The sequence below is a fragment of the Podarcis raffonei genome, chromosome 12 (genome assembly GCF_027172205.1).
Source record: "Podarcis raffonei isolate rPodRaf1 chromosome 12, rPodRaf1.pri, whole genome shotgun sequence".
Lineage (NCBI taxonomy): Eukaryota > Metazoa > Chordata > Lepidosauria > Squamata > Lacertidae > Podarcis > Podarcis raffonei.
This window is the reverse complement of record NC_070613.1, coordinates 54981642-54999601: the sequence shown is the minus strand read 5'-3', so window position 1 is coordinate 54999601 and position 17960 is coordinate 54981642. Positions and strand designations below refer to the sequence as shown.

The following is a 17960-nucleotide window of genomic DNA, read 5'->3' as shown; positions in this document are numbered from 1 at the left end:
ATGTTCTGACCTTTGGGATCTGGTTTTGGACCAGGGAGAGACTGGAGTTGTGGGGGCCTTTAACTTTGGAGGGACACTGAACCATGCTTTGAAACTTTTTTTGGATTTAAGTGCCGACCATGGAGAATGGGCTGACCTGTCGAGAAGGGCTAGAGACATTGTAAGGTTGGAGTTTCCCCGAGATCTGCTCCTTAGTGACAAAGGAAGGAATGAAGAAGATTTGCAGAAGGGACATGGAAAAGAGTTAAGAGCCTCGGATAGAAGATCACCACGTTGATGGACTAGAGGGAACTGACAGAAAGGACTGACAGAACCCAAGACCAGGAAGAAGAGACGGTGGATGAAGATTGGAAGAAAGTTTAAAAATTCACTTAAAGAAATATTGTAAAGTTAATGAGTGTAAGAAAAATGTTGGAATGAAATTATTTGGCTTTAGTAGAAATGCTATAAGGAGATAAGTATAAATAAGTTTTAAGTTTTAGGGTTTTTTATGGTAAGATAAGGTTAAAATAAGTTAATTAAATGACAGAATATACTGAGAAAGATGGAAAGGATTTGCTGAAATAGCTAATTGAATTAGAATACAAAAAAGGGAGGTGTGAGGAGGTTGATGAAACAAGTAAATGAAAGATAAAGATATAAATACTGGATGTGGTTTTTTAAAAATGTTTTTGTTTTTAAATGTTTTTGTTTCTTTTTCTTTTTTACTATTTTGTTGCACTGTTCTTTATTGTGTTCTTTGTTTTCACTTTTGAAGTATTGTAATTTTTTTTATTGTCTTATTTTTATTTTCTATGTAATTGTCAAACCTGGAGGGGCTGCGCACAGCTATCCCTGATGCCTTCCGAGTGCAGCGCAAGTTCCCGCTGTGCTCCTCAGGCTTCGGGTTCCTTTTGCTGAAGCCGGGAGAGCAAGATTCTCCTGGCTTCAGCGAAAGGAACCTGAAACCTCCAGAACGCAGCGGGAACTAGCGCTGTGCTCCGAAGGCTTCAGGGGGCTATCCCTGAAGCCTGGAGAGCGAGAGGGGTCGGTGCGCACCGACGCCTCTTGCTCTCCAGGTTTCAGTGAAAGCAACGCGTAGCCTCCGGAGCATGGAGAAAGCGCTCCCTCTGCGCTTCGGAGGCTTCGCGTTGCTATCGCTGAATCCAAGGAGCCTGCATTCGCTCCATAGGACGCACACACATTTCCCCTTAATTTTTGGAGGGGAAAAAGTGCGTCCTATAGAGCGAAAAATATGGTACATGTGCCCAAATATAGCACATGAAGCTCTTCCTTGCAAGGAACAAAAGTGATGTACTAACTTGCCCCTTTGTTTTGACTGCTTCCAGGTTGTTTCTACCCTTGGAGCAAGAAGCATCTGGAAGAAGATACTTCGTGAATGGCCTCATGTTCTTGGAAAAGAAAATCCATCCAACGATGAGATTGTAGCAGTGTTCAAAGATCAAGGCGGCCACTGATTTCAGCATGCTAAATACATTGGCGTTTCACCATTCAGAATAAAGAACACCTTTCCCTACAAAGCAAGCTAACCTCTGGGGTATTGGAACATAAAAGGCTGATGGATGCAAAGTTCTTTATCAACTATCTGGCAGCTGAATGCACCATTGGTAAAATTTTACTTATGTATAGATGTGGAATCTCATAGGAGACTGCTTGCTTTTAGGCAAGGTTTTTCACCCGTTTGTCCCATCAATCTACCAAGCCTCTTCAGGTCAATTTGTTTCTGATACACATTAAATCTAATTGGAATTCTCTATTTATAGTGTATTTTATATTCAAAAATTCTGCTATTGATTTTTTCTTCTTCATTTGAATAAAGCATCTGGATGGGTCACTAAAATGAATATTTGCCCTTCTTTTATTTTCTACGAGCTCATATCACATGGAACTGCTTCTTAAAGGACCCTCAATGTAAAGCTGTGCTCATTGAGTTTCTTTGGCTAACTTTCCTTTTATGTTAACTGTTTTTTTAAAAATACTACTGCTGAACCATTGTCAAAGTTCAAATAATATTTTAAGATAATTTGCTGGCTTTTCTTTTTTCTCCATTTGAGAATACCTCTGAATTTGTAATTGCTTTGGGTACTTTTAGTTTTATCATTATTTGCTTGCTGAACTGCTTCTTTGTATAAACTCCTTCCTTTGCTTACTGTTTAATTTACAGTCTTTCCATATTCACAGTGAATATATGTGATTTCCATATTCCCCTAATTTTCATTTAAGAGATCCTCAAGTATACTATTAACTTTCATATCCAATTTCTGGTCTGTATTCTCCAGCCACCCCTCTGATATCCCATCCTGATCTTCAACTTCATCCTTAATTAATTGTACATTAACTGAAGGTAAAAGCCCAGTCACAGAATGAAGCAACAATATTAATACTTCCAGAACCAGGCAAAGAGCTATCTTTACTCATATTTTATGTTCCTGTATCATTACTGAACTGCAACTATGTTTTTTGTAATCATATTAGGTTTAAGCTTTGATCATGTGGTGCAAATATGGTTAAATAAGGATTTCTTAAAAGAACAGTGTGTAATATTTGGAGAATGGTAAATGCTAAAGATTATGTAAATTGGAAAAGGCTGGTTTCAACCATTATTTATATAGATTTGGAAAGCTTTTAACAAAATGGAATGGCTTTACTTCCTTCATGTTTTATAGACATTTGGGTTTGGAGGTAAATGTATAGATTTGATCTAGTTAATATATAATTCAGCTATGCATTTTTTAGTGAATGAAGAGTATCCCCTGAATTTCATTTAGAAAAGTAGCAGATAAGGACGCCTGCTTTAGCCTTATCTTTTTAATTTACAAGCAAGAAAAATCTAATCTTATATAAAATGCCCAAAGGAGTTACTAGGAACAAAAAGCTGTCTTGGGTGAGACAGGGAAAGAACTGGATAAGCCATGGGGCACAGGACTGGAGAAAAGTCTATTACGTGTTTCTTTTATTCAGGGCTGATTAAAAACTCCCAATATGCTGGGTTATGTCCATCTAACTGGGAAACTTAATTTCTTCCTTTCCTTTCTGTGTGAATCCATGAGACCTTAAACTTTGTTCATAAGATTAGTACAACAGATTAAGCAAAGTATGTAAGTAGAAATACATTGAATAACAGGCAGAAGGAATCAAGAGCAGTTAGCTTTATTTTAGAAATAAAGTATAAATGCATAACTAACAAAATATCCTTAAAATTCATGGGGATAAAGATTATCACGTATATTATATGGCACAGCACATGCCTGCAAAGGTTTTACAGTTTAGTGCTATTTCATGAAGATTTGGAATAGGGATTATTTATGAAAGACTTGTGGATAAATTTCCTAATCAATTCCTTACTGAAATAACAGTCAATTTTTAAAAAGTAAATCCATCATACTCAGGATTTTATGCATATTCAAATTGGAATTAATTCAAACATGTTGTCACTTTCCCCTTTGAATTGCTTCTAAGACTCATCAGCATCTGTCTGAGCTTGTATACATATATAAAGTTAAATCAGTAGGATGCGAGTTCCATTATTGTCGTGTTAAAGGTCTTAATCAAATGCTAGTTGCCTCACATGCAGCTGGCTGGTTTTTGTTTTTTAAAAAATGAATGCAGTGCTATTTATTATAGCTGAAATTGTTTGCTGAATTAATTTGCTTTCTTCTGAATTGACCAGGAAGTGATTTGCCACTTCATCATCCTGTTTTCCAATAATGTTCTCGACTAGAGTCTTGCTGCTTTTCCAAGGCTGCAACATTCTTGGGGAGGACCCAACTGTCATCTCCAGAATATTTGGCCCCCTCTTCTTCCCAAGGTCTGGTCAGTATATTTAATGAGGTGAGGCTTGCTGCAAATGTGTCACATATACCTGTGACCATGCTGTGCTAAACATACACAATCTCATCTGATACTGTAAACTAAGCAGATCTCAGTTAGCAAACACCACTTCCTTGCTGATATATATTTTATTTTACTCTTGTAGCTATTTCATTCCGTTTCTTCTTTCACACAGTTTATTTGCAACACATTCTACTTACTCTACTTTTTCGTGTACTCTCACAAATCTTTAACTGTTCTTCCTTACATAACAAATTGCTTACTAACTTGTTCTACAAGTTTCACCAGCATAAATCAGCACTGGGTTCCTATGAAGTGCATTCACAAAACCCATCTGAGTGCAACACTGCAGCCAGAATAGAATCATATTGGGCATCATTTTGGGAAAGGTTTATTAGTCTAGATTTTCAGTTCCGTGCTCTGGAACCAAACCCACATTTTTTTCAGCATTGTAAGACCCTCATTGGCAGGCACTCCCTTTTGATACATTTAAGGGTTTTTTATGGGGGAGAGTTCAAAAACATCAGAAAAAGTAGGTATTTAAAGTGATAATACAAAATATGCTGTAGGGAGGGGGAAATGTTAGTGTTCAACTTAAAGCCATAGCAATTTAGAGGAAGTACCCCATTGCTGCTATCTAAAAATGCATGCAGCAGTAATATAGCATTGTGACACCCAGTGGAAAGCATTTGTGACCCCCTGCGCATTTGCTGTTTAAGTGAGCAGCCTTAACATTGTGCTTATCAGCTGAAGTTGGTTTCTCAGAAATATTACTTTGCATATTGCAACTCTGCAGCAGCTAAATGAAATTCATCTTACTCTCCTAGTGCTCAGATCAGTGAAAGTTTTTAATTCATTCAAACTAGGAAATGCATGAAAATGGCTAGATATATAAGAGTAAATAAAGGTTTGTTTTTTAAAGCAGCTTCAAGAAAACTACATACATGTTTTCTAAGAAATTGTGCAATGTACTTCATAATTGATCGTAGCTGTAAACCATACACCATTTTTTTCTTTTTAACCTCATTATTTCTATTGGGTTCTATGACTATTCTATGGTGTTCTTGAGACAGACACTTTTTGCAAGTGCCAAGTATTCGGAACATTAAACACAATGGGGTGTTTTACTTTTTAACTTCCTAATTAGGTGAAAAACACCTTTATAAATAAATCATTGAAGTTCCTGCTTCAGCTTCCCACTAAAGCTAAACAACTTTTGAGGCATCCTTCTTAGGAGAAACATGCACACTGATAAAGCTCTACGTTTTTTTCCCTCCTGTGCTGATTTTTTTTCAGTTCTTGAAATAAACTGAGCTCTGACCAATTAAAATAAACTGGTACTTTAATTGTGTACTGCACTACATATTTCAAGAAATATTATATATAAAAAGTATTTAGCACAGCCAAATAGAGCTTAAAAACACAGCTACTACCATACTCCAATCCTAGAAGTTAGAACTCTGAGTGCAGCAAGGAGCCTAATATAACACCACCTCTCCTTCCAGATTTTAAAGCATGAAGTGTAATGAGTAATCCCAAGGGACCTCATAAAAAAGTCTACATTAAGAGCACAGCATGTGGCTTGAAGCAAGCTCCCGTGAGAAATCTTCCCTGCAGCTCAAGGTTTCCCAATAGGCACATAGCAAGCATCGGGCTGCCACATGCGAAGGTCAATAAGAACTTGGTTGAGTTTTTGCATCCACAGATTACGCTCTTCTTTAGTATCAGCCGATAACCAGTTCCTTTAAAAAAATGAAATGAAATAGTAAGCATTAATATTGACCTATAGGCCTTTCTCATACAAGGATAAAGTGGGACAGTTTCATTACTAAATACATTATTCTCTAGAAGTACCTTATAACCGTGCAATAAGATCCAAAACAATAGTACAGTGGTACCTCGGGTTAAGAACTTAATTCGTTCTGGAGGTGTTCTTAACCTGAAACAGTTCTTAACCTGAAGCACCACTTTAGCTAATGGGGCCTCCTGCTGCCGCCACGCTGCCGCTGCATGATTTCTGTTCTCATCCTGAAGCAAAGTTCTTAAGCCGAGGTAATATTTCTGGGTTAGTGGAGTCTGTAACCTGAAAAGTATGTAACCTGAGATAGTACTGTAATAGCAGAATTCCCAAATCAGCCTCATGACTGGATGAAGAAGGCAGATATCATACCTGCTGTTCAAGTAAAGGAATCCAAACTAATTGGAAATGAAGAAGTAATATGCCCTGATCTTAGGAAAATAGTAAACTTAGGCCAGCCTCCCTGAAGCTGGTGCCTTCCAATGCCCAACAGCCCTAGGAAGCATGGCCCAATGGTCAAGGATGGCAGGAGGGCACTGGGTTTGAGAAGGCTGCCCTAAGGCATTGTTGATCGTTAGCTTGCCACAATCAGTGCTGCACAAAGCATAATAGCAGGGGCCCAATATCTTCTGCAAGACCAAGACCCCCACGTTATGGGATATGGTTTAATGGACACTTGCACTAAAATAAATTGGTTTAATATTTAAGGTGTTTCAAGACTTGGCTTTGCACCAACAGACTAACATTACTACCCATCCAGAAAAGATTAAAATCAAGCAAGTTAACTTACTTGGTAACACAGAGCGTGTCTTTGCATTGACTGACTAGTGTTTCCTTGTCATCCTCTCTCTGAGGCCTAACCGTAATGAGCTCAAAAGTGTTCGGCCGAGCACAGAACTCTCTGTTAGCTGGTTCGATCTGACGATTAGTGCAGTTCGCCAGGTTTATTGAACCCATAGGATGCTGAAAGGAAAAGAAAAAAACCCTAGTGTTCACAGCACAGAGAAATAAGGAATTTAAATATAGCATTTCAGTCTCCGCCTCAGTGTGGAGGATTTAATTCCTGACAAGGTGCCCATAGCTGCCTCTGAAAGCTGCACAGGAAGAGGTGATGTCATTCACACCACTTAGTCTTTTTAACAAATGTTATAGCAGGTCTAGCCGCAAAGCAATGCTGCTACAGCAACATATGGATGCACCCTGAATTATAGCAGCTGAAGTAAAGCATGACAAAAAGGTCTCAATGTTGCAGAACTTCAGGCTAGAACAAAATCTAGACAGCCTCTAGCTTAAGTACTTTTTAGTACAATAATCACCTTTCGTTTTTCGTCATCCGGGTAAGTCCAGTAGGAGATGCAGTTTCCAGAAAGAGTGCACCAGCGCCGATGCCAGGCCCCAAAGCCACTAACATCTTCGAACATAGTCTGGAGAGAGAAAGATCGCTGAACACCAAGGCTATTCCGACACATTTCTTCACAAGTTAAGTCCAACAGGTTTCCTTGAATTTTTAGCAACTGAAAACACTGCAGCTCCTGTTGCCACTTTTCTCTGCTCACCCGTATATATCTCAGCAAGTATGCCCACTCCCACTCTCCCAACTCTCATAAATGGGCCTTGAAGCAGCCAGCACTCCATGCCTGCGAATATCTGGAGTCTCCATCCTGCTTTTTTAAATAAACTGATAAAAAGGTAAAGGGACCCCTGACCATTAGGTCTAGTTGTGGCCGACTCTGGGGTTGCGGCGCTCATCTCGCTTTACTGGCTGAGGGAGCCGGCGTACAGCTTTCGGGCCATGTGGCCAGCATGTCTAAGCCGCTTCTGGCAAACCAGAGCAGCGCACAGAAACGCCGTTTACCTTCCCGCTGGAGTGGTACCTTTTTATCAACTTGCATTTTGATGTGCTTTTGAGCTGCTAGGTTGGCAGGAGCAGGGACCGAGCAACAGGAGCGCACCCCATTGCGGGGATTCGAACCGCCGACCTTCTGATCGGCAAGTCCTAGGCTCTGTGGTTTAACCCATAAACTGATAAAAGGTACCATAAAATCACAATACACACTTCTAAAATTTATGTTATTTTCCTGTGGCACATCTAAAGACTTTACGGCATCCTTCAGATAGTGTCCTTCTTAAGATGTAATTAATGCAGCACAACTCTAACATACACAGATATTGCTACCTTGGGATTGTCAGTGGTTTTATATAGCACATGGTGCCATCTGCTGGATCCAGCAGTAACAGGTCAGCTAAACTAATAATTGTGGATTAACAGCCATGATCACATTAATAATAACTGCTTTTAAAGGACTTTTGAAATAAGTCTAGCCCTGCTGTGTTAGCCAGAACCTAAAGAGTCACACAAGGCTTACAGAATGGTTTGCCATGTACGTAAGCTTTGATTAACCCTATATATCAGGATAAACTTCTAAGGAAAATTCTAGAATTTCACTCCAGATAAGGATGAGCTTGACGTGTGTGTGTGTGTGTGTGTGTGTGTCTAGCACGCTTAAGTCTACATACAGTAAGTTATCCTGCCATGTTTAGCTCATCTTGGGATAGACTAGGTAATCAATCTTTTATTCCCCTTCAGTTTACCTGATGGATTCAGCATGTGAATAGCTCTCACAAGCCTCTCGAGTTTCTATACCAAAAGTTTAGCAAAGTTCACCACTTTGCAAGTAAGTCATGTTTTACTGCCTGTGCAGCTTTTCTGACTGATGCTCATGAACCTGACCTTTAAAGAGATTGTAAGTAAACCATATGTGGTCTTTTTCTATGCTGGGTGAAGAGGGAAGTTTTGGAATCCACAAGGGTATATATTTTACAGGTCTAACAGCCTATATTTCCACCCTTTCTTTGCTGCATATTTTATGATTTTCTATCTCTGCTGGGGTTCTCTCACCAAAGAGTACTTGCCCCAAACCTTAATCTTGGCATGCAGGAATTCTCATTTTATATACCTTTTTTTTTTCATCTTGCCACCAACAGTGTGTGCATGTGATATAGATCTATACTTGCATTCACTGATAACTTACCAAAAAACCTCTCTCTTCCACACAAGAATCTATTTGACATTTAATTTTCAGATAAATATGACCTTCCAGGGGAGACAAAAAAGGAACCTGGAAAATAAATAGATGGAAGATTCTCAGAATTATATTTCTCTTTAACAAGCCATATCTACATGAAGACAAAAAACACATTCACTTGTGAGCATCATTAATCTCAGATATAGAACAACCTTCTTCACACATATTTCAGCTGAAAGTTTGAATGCTTAGATTCCAGAAGCTTTTGAGAAGAGGAAGTTGTCTCTGGCCATTTACCAGTAATGGTCAGAGGCTGAAGAAAACCAGAAGCAAGGCTCCCTAGAATTGCCACCAAGCTGGAGAAAATCGGGGTAAGATGGGAAAACATTGCCAGCACAAGGCTTGACATGGTTGTTAAAATACACATGGTTCAGTAAGAAGAATGTTGATTTATTCGACCAAGTTTAGCAATACTGTTTTTGGCTTTTTAAAAAGTAAGCAGAGTACTTCACACACATGATTTTCACCATGTATACATGCATGATTGACTTAGCAACATTGCATCCAATTATGCTCCTGGGATTATCCAAAGTGTGCTACAATATGCACTCTGGTTAGGATTAAGGGATCCCACCTGTGAGCCATTGGGGAGGGAAAGAAAATTGAGAAGAAATAATCCAATATTGACCAAGACCAGGTCCTTACATCAGGAAGCCCATTGCTTCATCAGAGGTACACTAGTAGCACCTGATTTAGGATTCTTCCCCAGCCTCTAAGTAACATAGCTACGTGATCTATCACAGCTGCAAAAGACCTTCAACCAGTGAGCTTGAAGGCTTACAGCCTAGTTTTTTCCAAACACAAAACCCACTCATACTGTGGTTTTTTTTGTTTTTTTTTAAGAAAACCTCACTCGTGTTAGTTGTGGTATTATGTATTCTTATTATTGGATAGCTAGTACAGCCAAGTAACATCCAAAAGCAGAGGCCAGCACCTCCAGCAAGACACAGCACAAAGCAGGAAGTCCACTTCTCCCAGGAATACTGACAGCACACTTGAAGGACCCAAACAGGCTTTCCAAAGTATGGTCATGTCACTACAGCCAATTTCAATAGATACTTTGTACATATTCAAAAACCAAATGAATAGCAAAACAGTATAGCACACCCATCCGTTGCTTTTATGAAGCAACATGACACTCCGAATTCAGCTCTGATAAATCAGCACATTTTCAGAAGTGAATTTAATAGTATACTTTAGCTCTTCTGTAAATACTGTATGGTATAAGCAAAGACAAGCAATACAAGTTCCAGGTTTTAAATTGACCCAAGAGCTTCAATTTGGTAGCTGTGTACTTGGAACAACACTACAATTCCAGATGCAGATATGGCATTCCTATATACATTTTAGAAATACAGTTGTGAATTTACTTCAGTCCCAAATCTATTACACAGGCCATTCAAGACACCAATGGGTTTGCTTTTAAGCACACATTTAGAATAATCTGCATTCATGCACAGAGAATAATTTACGCCGTTTCCCACATCTTTTCTTTCATTTTAAATGAAGCACTGAAGAATCTCTTTTTCAGTCTGTAATAACATGCCAAGCATGTTTTACACAGTCTATATATCATACAAGTCACTGGTGGTTTATATCCAGTGGAATTTGCATCGGATGTCAATTTAATTTTTGCTTATAACAAAAGCTGGCAGACTTTAGTAGGTACTGGTAGGTAACCTCAGTCTATATTATTCTGCAGCAGTAACAGGAAATGTAGATATAAGCAAAGGTAAATGATTGTCGCAGAGTGGTCAAGAGGCTAATCGCGTCAGAAAGCAAGTAAGTGACAAACTGTTCTATATGCAACTAAAATGCAATATGGTTTGCACACCTACTTAAATGTTCCTCTTTTTAATTGTGATGTCACCAACACCAACAAAGAAAGTTCTTCTAGTACAGTCATACCTCAGATTGAAGTAGCTTCAGGTTGAGCGTTTTCGGGTTGCGCTCCGCGGCAACTTGGAAGCATCGGAGCGCATTGCCACTCAAGACGCTCAAAATGACGTCACGCGCATGCGCGGAAGCAGCAAATCACGCAGACGCGGGTTGCGTTCGCTTCAGGATGCAAACGGGGCTCCAGAACGGATCCCGTTCGCATCCAGAGTACCACTGTATAAAGGGTGGGCCAAATCCTTACAGGCTTGCATATCAATATTTTCCTTTTATTTCAGCTTCAGTAATTTAACATGAGTAGATTTCTTTCTTTTTTTTACACTTATATTTTCCCAAAAACGAAGTGCAGAATTCAGCCAATAAATCTTGATAAAATAAGAACTACACAGAATTTCAACAGTTACCATTAAAAAATTAACTGGAATATAATAGTACAGCTGAGCATGCTGTCTGAAACCCTGTGTCACACAGGTTTTCCTTGCTTTTCCACGATGAGTTAAGAGTGCATATATATAAGATCCCCTTGGTACAAGGACAATGAACAAGTAGTACCTGCACAAGTGCACTGAAGGTAATAATGGAGTGCAGCCATCATTTGTAGCAAAAGCCAAAAAAGCTTGTGCCAAAGTGATACAAGAGTAATTTATTGGGAGGTGCTGCACCTGCTATCTAGGCCATTCTCGTTTTGACAACTTAGATATATTTTTAATGCCTCCCAAGTTACCAGCCATACTTCTAACACCAGCTCTCTAAAGTAAAATGAACAGAACCTGCTAATACTGCAATTTACTCTTACCTTAGTAGAAACTAGAAAGGTTAGTATTGTACTGCCCAAATTTCAGAAAGGTGAGTTAACAAGACGAGTAAGCTAAATTTCGCAAATTTTACAGTGTCCCATTTTTAGCTTCTGATTGAGGGAGAGGGAAAGCCAAAGCAGAGCTTCAAGCCAGAAGGGATACATACAATGCTGAAAAATGAGAACGTCTCTCAGCAAAACAAGTTTTTCATAGCCAAGGAAATTTATACACACAGGATAGTGTGTTCAGAAGTCAGGCTCCCAGAGATCTGCTTGACACACAAAACCCCACCTGACATTCTTCCTAAAAGTTAACTTTCATTCACCAAATCTCCAAGTTCTGAGAATCTTAAGGTGGTCCTTAAAGCAGCGTGTCAGTACAGCAATGAGCAAAGTTTAGTGATGACACAAGCAGCATGCACTGGGAACTGTTTTGGAAGAAAACATAGCAACCTTATCCTGGAACAAAGAACCCAACAGCTCTTTTTCTTTAATTCCATAATTTATCTAGGAAAAAGGAAATGAGCAACGCTGAATGCAACTAAAAGCAAAACAAAATGGAAAAGATAAAAACAGCAGCATAACACCAATTATCTGCCTTGCAAGATTCTGTTTCAGCTTTTAAGCTGAACTTCAGAGTGACATACCCAACCTAAACTGCTGGTCAGTTTCCTACTGAAAGAAATAAAGCAAGTTGCAGAAATGGTTCAATGTAGTGGACAGCCAAGGAAGAGCTGAAACACACATATGATTATAAGTGAAGCTCCCGCTTCATAGTATATATCAAATGTGAAATTTTGTTTCCCAGTTCAAGCTCCTAGTACAATGGTACCTCGGTTTAAGAACAGCCCTGTTTACAAATTATTCGGTTTATGAACTCTGAAAAACCGGAAGTACTGTCCCGGTTTGCAAACTTTACCTCGGTCTAAGAACGGAAGCAGGAGGGCGGCAGGAGGCCTCATTAGGGAAAGCATGCCTCGGTTTAAGAACGGTTTTGGTTTAAGAACGGACTTCCAGAACGGATTAAGTTCGTAAACCAAGGTACCACTGTACTAATATTAGTGTGAATGAGAACCATCATGACAGCTAGTGTGGTTAAGTTGTGCGCTTGCATTTCCAACTACTAAGCAAAAACAAACTGCTGAAGAACGGCCAAGAAATCTTAAATAATTTCTAAGACCTACAGTAAATCTTTAGAAAGCCCAGTAATCCCTGCATTAGGCTTCAAGACACCCCCCCCCCATTTTAAGAAAAGCAGCAGTAGATCAACATTCTTAAGCTATTAACATTTTAATCTCCTCAGGCAGAGGAATGGCAACTATATAAGCATTGACTTGCCTTTTCCAGAAGCCTCTGTTTTATATACCATTAGGAATCAATGATAAAGAATTCCACCCCTCCCATCCTCAGGATACTGTCGCCTAAATGGACAACTATTTTGGAGCCATTTTAGGTCCCAGCAAAGACTATTACTTACTTTACAGCACAGCCATTTAAGTAATAAAGCAATCATGTACCTGTTGAGTATTTTCATGCATGGATACAAGGATAGAGATTTACACTCAGTTGCCTACAAGGGAAAGAAAGTCGGGTGGCAATGCAGGGAGACACTAAGCTAAAACTACATACTGAAATATATTGAAGAAACAAATCAATGTTGATTACCTTGTCCAGCAAGAATCTGGTACTCCCAACTGAAGATAGGGAAATTGTGTGTGAACCAACAAGAACAAAGTTACTTGTGCGCACAGCATTGGGTCCACATGGACTTGCCATGACTGTAAAGAAAAAAATAAGTATACCTTAAATTTAAACATACCTGTAAAGAAAAGAAAAAATCTAACCAATTAAAAACCTCTCTCTCAACTAAGAAGGAATCCCTTATTTCTTTAAAATGTTGCCAAATATTTGTAAGCATTAAAAGCTGTAGAAGGCCAGCACCCTCTTAGAAAATGTATTTCCTCTCCTCTCAAACAGGAGCAGCAGCCTTTAAGATGGCATCTGTGGCAACATACAAAAGCGCCACCTACAGACAAAACTTTTATTTACTTATTATAAATATATTTTGCTTATTTTTACTTATTTAGTACATTTATATACACTGCTTGTTTGCTTTTAGTAGTGTACATAAAACAATTCACGGCAAATGGGACAACAAAGCAATAAAAACAATGAATTTTACCTGGCGTAAGGAGGTTGCTCTTCTATAAAAAAAGAGAAAGAAACACATGGAAACAGGTTGTTAAAAGAACGTTTTAGCCAGTGCACTTGATGGGGGGGTTGCATCTGAAAGGCTGAAAGTTACTGATTGTTTACGGAACAGGTATGGTAAAAGTAACTGATCTCTAGCATGATATTATCTTGCTAGAAATAAAAGCCTTGGTCACAGGTAAGTTATGTGTGTGTGAGAGTTTTAAATCATTCAAATATTAATACTTACGGCAGTAATAGATGTCAGTAATCTCTTTGGAGTAATAGCCTAAGAGATTAGAGAAGAGACAAATGCACTCTAAATGTTATATTCTATGCAGGGCTGTTAAAGACCTCACAACAGCAGAGCATCTAGGTTTTAAAGCAAGGTTAACAAATTAGCTAGGTTTGTCACCAGTTAGCATCCAAAACAGATGCATTTCCAAACACACACACACACACACACACACACACACACACACACACACTGCTGTATAGAATTACATACTTCATAGAGTCCATCTGCATACACATCACAATTGTGGATGGCATTTGTTTGGAACCTTCAGGTTATTAATTTCTCAGAGAATACATTTTTAGAAGTGCAAGCGGCACATATTGAAGAAATCAGGCCCAGCTCCGGGTGAACTTGTCTTCCCCACTCCAACAGGGTGATCTACCATCCTGTTCCGTGGGAAAGATTGCAGGAGAGGTGGGCAGGCGAAGACCACCTCAGAGTCTTCTGGATTGTCCCTCCCACCACATGGTCTTTATACTACCAACTGCGGGGTGGAGTTGCTGTCATAAGGATCCTGAGAGCAACTCCACAAAAAGGAACAGGATGCTCCACTTGGCTTAAAGCACTCTATACTACTTCAATCGTTCACAAAATTTATCGTGTTCCTGTCGCATGATTATGAACAGGCCACATGCTTTCCATTTTTAAACAACCCTGCTACCAGGCAACATTGCTGCAGTATAGGGCCCTGAAATACAATCTGAATGATGTCCCCGGACAAGTGACAACAGGGCATCAAAGAAGCAAAAAGAGAGGAAAAAACCACGTACTAGATGCAATTATGGAAAATATTCACAGGCAGTAAAATTTTAGAACTGACATTATGCAGTGCAAGATGACTGAACTTAAGCTATTCAGCTGAAGCACTTCAAGATTTATTCTGCCATCAGTTCACAAAGGCAGAGAGTAGTAAATTTGACTATAATCTTAATATGCTTAAAGAACAACATTTTTGTTTTAAAAGGATCTTGTGTCATATTGATTTGAAAAAGCGTTCTTCCCTCTGTATTAAAGTACTTTAGCACAGATTAACATCACCAATTTATTCAATTATTCCCTTTACCTTTGACTTAGCTGATTTTTTCCTTTTATCAACACCTGTGGATTCTTTCTTCTGTACCTAATAAATGAAAGAGAGATGTTAAGAGTCTATTGCACCCCCAAGTGTTCTCTCAAAATAGATGCCCATCGAAAGGTGAGAGATACATACCAAGCTATAAACTTCAACGTTTATCTCAAAGTCACTGGCCACATCTTGCCTTTAAAAAATGGAAGAAAGGGTTAAATTCAATTCCGAAGTCTAATACAGTTTCCAAGTCAAGGTTTACAAATCAAATAAATTGCAACCGAAGCTGTGGTAGCTCCTACTGTATCTATGCCTGTCTAAGGGCTGCAAAAAAAGCAGAGGGCAACCTCAGGCAGTCCAGGGCTCCCTGGCAAACAGCTTGACAAGTATGTCTTTTCCTGATTGTCTTATGGAACGTCAGGACCAGGTGTAAGCCTATAAGATTTTGGAAGACCATCTTAGGGTAGCTTCCACTGCTGTATTCAGAGCTCTGCTGCTCTCTCACTCTCAAGTATCCCGCAACCAAGATTAACTTCAGACTTCTGAAGCATATGGGATTAATTCTTTTCTCTCAGACTCCTGCGGAAAGCTTAACAAGAGTTCAAAATCAATAGTGTTTGTCAAAAGTGGGCTTGAGACCCCTGCCATTTTACTTTAGGCAAGTAGGAACCACTCCCAAACTAGCAGCCCGATATCAAAGACAGCTGTATAGCAGACAAGTAAGCAGGTGCACAAATATTGAGCTGCTATTTTTCTCCAGCTGGAACAAAGCAGTGTATTTTGGAGTGCAAGGACACCAGAGACAGCAGTCCTGCAGTTTGAGGTGTGGGAAAGTTGGGCAAGCACTCACTATTTTCTTATGCGCCATCCTAATTAAAATGACTGCAGCTAATCTACTGCTTCCCAGTATCTGAAAAGAGGAAGACTGGGTTGAGGCGGGAGTGAGAGAGAGAGCAACATCCATTCTTTTGGGGGGAATAAAGTTTTCCTTAAATGTGCTTTTGGATCTCCATAACTTAATTTTTTGAAGCTGCTGGTGTGTTTTTAAACTAAGCTTTGTTCTTAACGCTTCGTTGTGATTGTCAACAGCTTTGGAGGGCACAAATGGTTAGCATATAACATTGTTATAAAGAAGAATAAAATTAAATAGCTAAACAAATAAGTACTTACAGTGTAAAAGTAGTAGTGAAAGTAAGAGCATCTCCACCATTCAGGGAACTTGCAGTACTTGCTAATGGTGTAGCAACCATGTTTTCTGCTCCTGCTTTTAACATTATTACGTAGTAGTAGTTTGCTGTTTCTGTGAATAGTTTAAGCAGTCTCTCTTAATCTGTTTTACAAAAGCAGCTAACACAAAAGATTAAAGAACAAAGTGGTTCAGCATTTTTGCCTCCAATCAACTTATTGCACAGTTTAATGCACCTCTGTTTTTTTTATGGTTTGTAAGACAGTTGATTTAAGATGGGAGGATCAAGTTTCACAGTGATTTAAAGATTTTGTAAAACTTTTCGAAATGAAATGGTGGTGTGTTATTCAAATGAAATGATGAAACTCAGAGAGAAGCTGGAAGTATTTTAGTCAAAACTGCACACAAGGCAAGATCACAAAAGTTACAATCCTATACCAATTAACTCAGAGTAAGTCCACTGAACACAATGGGACTGACCTCTAAGACATGTATGATTGCACTGTACATCAGCCTACACCAATTCAAATATACAAAGTGGTAGTTTTATGGTTTTATTTTTAAAAAAACCATTATTGTTTTCCTAGCATTTTCCAGGTGCTCCTTAATTTCACTATTGGTAGTCAACCAAAAACTGTTTCGTTTCAATTATTAGTACAGTCATACCTCGGGTTAAAGTTGCTTCAGGTTGAACGTTTTCGGGTTGACCTCTGCGGTGACCTGGAAGTAACGGAATGTGTTACTTCCGGGTTTCACCGCTTGCGCAGACGCTCAAAATGATGTCACGTGCATGTGCGGAAGCGGCGAATCGCGACCCGCAGACGCGGGTTGCGTTTGCTTCAGGGTGCGAACAGGGCTCCGGAACGGATCCCATTCGCATCCAGAGGTACCACTGTACTTCTGACTCATAAAAGCACTCCTGCAGCAATAGTTGGCTTCTTCTGCTACTGCCTGTCTTCACTACTATTGCTGCTGCCTTCACATTACCAATCTAGCAGCAGCAGCAAAGGCTGAAGGCATCAGATATAAGGCCACAGTAGTAGCTGGTATCTTGAGCATTAAAAACAGCAGCTTAAGTTGCTTAAACACAGTGATTAAAGTGTACAATGGCTTCAGGCATGTGGGGAAAGCGATCTAAATATGGAAAGAGAAGGAAAGCAAGAGGAAAATGGTGGCGGAAAAAGAAAAGGTATAAAATTGATTATTGGGACATAAACTGCCGATCACTGGAGAATGGAACGAAACAGAATTAATTTGGGGAAAATTCAGCTAGGAGATTTGGGGGTGGATGAAAGAAATGTTGCTTGATCTACACCTTAAGAAAGAAAAAGGAGTACTGCAAACACAGAATGCCATGCCACCTACTGTAAGGAAAGGTAACTCTGCTCTAAAATTCCAGTTCCAATGAAGAGAGGCTTTCCCAAGAGCAATTAGTGAACTCATGGAAGACGTGACCTGCAAGCCAGAGACTTCCTGACTTATAGGTCAGTCTCTATATCAGCTGCTACACTAAACCATTAATTTCAACCACACAAGCACAGCAAAAGGAATTACCTGATTTCTGGACAGTGCTGCATACAAAGTCTGCTTTTAGAGGTAGGCGCATTTCTGACAGAGTAACAGAGCCCCTGGATGGAGAAACCCCACTAGGCATTGAATCAGCTTTAATCTTCTTGCTTTGAGATCCTTCATTTTTTAGTTTGTTTAGCTCTTCCAATAATGCTGTTCTTTTTTCAGCTGCACAAACATAAAAATTAAAGTAGTTTCTATTGCATATATGTTTCATAGCCAATTACAGGTTGTTTTCAAGTCA

The 17960-nt window shown here is 39.2% G+C and overlaps 2 protein-coding genes across 4 annotated transcripts in view; one reads left to right on the top strand and one right to left on the bottom strand.

Annotated features, from left to right (window-relative positions):
* The window catches only part of AOAH (acyloxyacyl hydrolase), a 92148-nt gene extending 90394 nt beyond the window's left edge, over positions 1–1754 (top strand). For 2 of the 3 annotated variants that reach the window (XM_053409963.1, XM_053409962.1), the window contains one exon: positions 1329–1520. Coding sequence is in view for 1 of the 3 variants with exons in the window: in XM_053409961.1 (XP_053265936.1) it covers positions 1329–1457 (129 nt within the window). In the remaining 2 variants the exon portion in view is untranslated. Of the gene's footprint in view, positions 1–1328 lie in introns of all 3 variants that reach the window. The other variant, XM_053409961.1, reaches the window with a different exon arrangement.
* Positions 1755–3134: 1380 nt separating this feature from the next.
* Positions 3135–17960, bottom strand: part of ANLN (anillin, actin binding protein) — a 30894-nt gene continuing 16068 nt past the window's right edge. The window contains exons 14-24 of the mRNA XM_053409969.1: positions 17702–17884; positions 16132–16261; positions 15106–15154; positions 14959–15015; positions 13848–13886; positions 13590–13611; positions 13073–13185; positions 8662–8748; positions 6946–7053; positions 6420–6592; positions 3135–5573 (exon numbers count right to left, since the gene is read on the bottom strand). Of these exons, the coding sequence (XP_053265944.1) occupies positions 5450–5573; positions 6420–6592; positions 6946–7053; positions 8662–8748; positions 13073–13185; positions 13590–13611; positions 13848–13886; positions 14959–15015; positions 15106–15154; positions 16132–16261; positions 17702–17884 (1085 nt within the window). The 3' untranslated portion in view covers positions 3135–5449. The remainder of the gene's footprint in view (positions 5574–6419; positions 6593–6945; positions 7054–8661; positions 8749–13072; positions 13186–13589; positions 13612–13847; positions 13887–14958; positions 15016–15105; positions 15155–16131; positions 16262–17701; positions 17885–17960) is intronic.